The following is a 2,272-nucleotide window of genomic DNA, read 5'->3' on the forward strand; positions in this document are numbered from 1 at the left end:
GCTACTGGTCTCCAGGACCAACTCCTGCCGTCAGGCCAGCAAGTCCAAGTGTGGGAGCACTCAGGACTGCAAATACTCCCTGCCCCCCAGCTTTCCTCCCACGTCAAGGCTTCTCTGGGCCTCCATCTCAGCCCTGCTTCCCCTTCTGTCAGAGCAGTGCCGACTCCAAACCCCAGGCTAGGCTCAGAGACCCATGTGGAGGTCACTTCAGCACCAGGGAGGGGAGGGCAGAGGCAGGGGTGGGGGCACAGGCTTCCCCTTTGCCTGCAAACAGGAACGCCTAATGCTCGTGAAAACCCCAGGATGTTGCATCACTGCAGCCGGCCAGCTGATAGGAGCGCTTGTCCACTCTGCCCCACACTCTGCCCTGGGCACTCAAGCAGGGGTAGGAGGGCTCCTCCGGAGACTTCTTCCCTCAGGCCCAGACAAGAGCAGCCCATGAGACTGCATAACCTGAGCTCACCTGCCCCCGTCCCCTCTCTCCCTTCCTTCTCTTCTCTCCCTCCCGCCCTCATTCCCTCTGCCTTCACCACTGTGTTGGAGTCCCAAGTAGAGGGCTGCTTCCTGAACTCTTCCTCCACAGTGTCTGCCTTCCTGGCTCCAGTCCTGGGCATGGAGTTTGTCCTGGGCCTGGCGGGGAACAGCTTGGCATTCTTCATCTTCTGCTTCCACACGCAGCCCTGGACATCTAACACGGTGTTGCTGGTCTGCCTAGTCATCGCTGACTTTCTCCTGATCATCAACCTGCCCCTTCGTGTGGACTACTATTTGCTCCGAGAGATGTGGCGCTTCGGTGCCACTGCCTGTCAAATCAACCTCTTCATGATGTCCACCAACCGCACGGCCAGTGTCATCTTCCTCACGGTCATCGCGCTCAACCGCTACCTGAAGGTGGTGTGGCCCCATCATGTGCTGAGCCGGGCCTCAGTGGGGGCAGTTGCCCGGGTGTCCGGGGGGCTCTGGGTGGGCATCCTGCTCCTCAACGGGCATATGGTCCTGGCCATGAATTCCAACAACACCTGCCTCAGCTATCGGCTGGGCAGGAACTCCTCAGCCTCACTCCGCTGGCACCAGGCACTGTTTGCGCTGGAGTTCTTCCTTCCGCTGGTACTCATTCTCTTCGCGACTGTGAGCATCTGGCAGACCATTCGGCGCCGCAGCCTGGGTGGGCAGGCTGGCCCGCAGAGGGCCATGCGCGTGCTGGCCATGGTGGTGGTCGTCTACATCATCTGCTTCCTGCCCAGTGTCATCTTTGGCATCATGTCCCTAGTGACCTTCCGACTGGGAGCCTGTCGCACCCTCAACATCTGCATGCAGCTCTTCCATGGCTCCTTGGCCTTCACCTACCTCAACAGCGTCCTGGACCCCGTGCTCTACTGCTTCTCCAGCCCCAACTTCCTCCACCAGACCCGTGCCCTGCTGGGCCTCACTAACGGCTGGCAGGGCCCCTCGGGTGAGGAAAGCTCCTACCTGCCCTCCACCCAGCGCCCAGCGGCCCCTAGGAAAGCAGAGGCCACAGTGAAGGTGAAGGACTAAGGGTCTGCTGCAGGGGAGCAGTGACAAGGTCACTCCCTGGACTGTGGCCAGCATAGTGTGCCCCAACCAGCTGGACAAGGGGCATCTGCAGACCAGGAGCCAGGCTGAAACAGTGGCAGGAAACAGGAGGGTGGCAGGGAGAGAAAGGGTCTTGGCCTTGGTTTGGGGATGCCATTCCCAGAGGGTAGAAGAAGTGATGCCAGAAGGAGACAGGCAGGGAGCTGTGGGAACTCATCAAATGCCTGCTCAGCTGCCCAGTCCTGGGAACTAAAGTGTGATTACTGTAAGAGCCACAATCTCCTTTAGACATTGGACAGCTGTATTTTCTGTGATGACCTCCAGCTTCCTAATAAACATCCTTTTGAAAATGCAAGCCTGTTTCGGCTGTTCAAAGGAAAAGCAAATCAATGTCTCATGGTCCAGGCTGGGACTGGTGTCAGCAGGATTCCAGGTGAGCACCCCGAGGCTAAGAGGACCTCTGGGGACAGAGTGGGATCTGTTCAGCAGCCTCTTCCCCACAGGGCACTGTCCTTCCACGGAGCCCTTGGGAAGCCCTGGAGTGCCCTTAAAGGCAGAACTGCTTTCCTGGGGGAGGGAAGGGATGGCCCACCTACATCTCTGGGATGCTCCTGCTCCTATCTAGCTCCAGCTCCACCCTGCAACCCCCCGAGGTCCTGCCCGAGGTGTCAGGGGAAGACTTGGGGGTCTTCAGCCTTGGAGACTATCTCCTCCATCT

The 2,272-nt window shown here is 59.2% G+C and overlaps 1 protein-coding gene across 1 annotated transcript; it reads left to right on the forward strand.

Annotated features, from left to right (window-relative positions):
- Positions 1 to 435: 435 nt before the first annotated feature.
- Positions 436 to 2,001, forward strand: OXER1 (oxoeicosanoid receptor 1). The gene has a single exon (XM_004369601.3). The coding sequence runs from the start codon at positions 439 to 441 to the stop codon at positions 1,534 to 1,536; it is 1,098 nt and encodes a 365-aa protein (XP_004369658.1). The 5' UTR covers positions 436 to 438; the 3' UTR covers positions 1,537 to 2,001.
- Positions 2,002 to 2,272: the final 271 nt, after the last annotated feature.

Source organism: Trichechus manatus, unplaced genomic scaffold (genome assembly GCF_000243295.1).
Source record: "Trichechus manatus latirostris isolate Lorelei unplaced genomic scaffold, TriManLat1.0 scaffold00005, whole genome shotgun sequence".
In the NCBI taxonomy this organism is placed as follows: domain Eukaryota; kingdom Metazoa; phylum Chordata; class Mammalia; order Sirenia; family Trichechidae; genus Trichechus; species Trichechus manatus.

Coding starts and splice junctions, on each gene's coding strand:
- OXER1 (XM_004369601.3), top strand. CDS start 439: ATGAGACTGCATAACCTGAGCTCACCTGCCCCCGTCCCCTCTCTCCCT.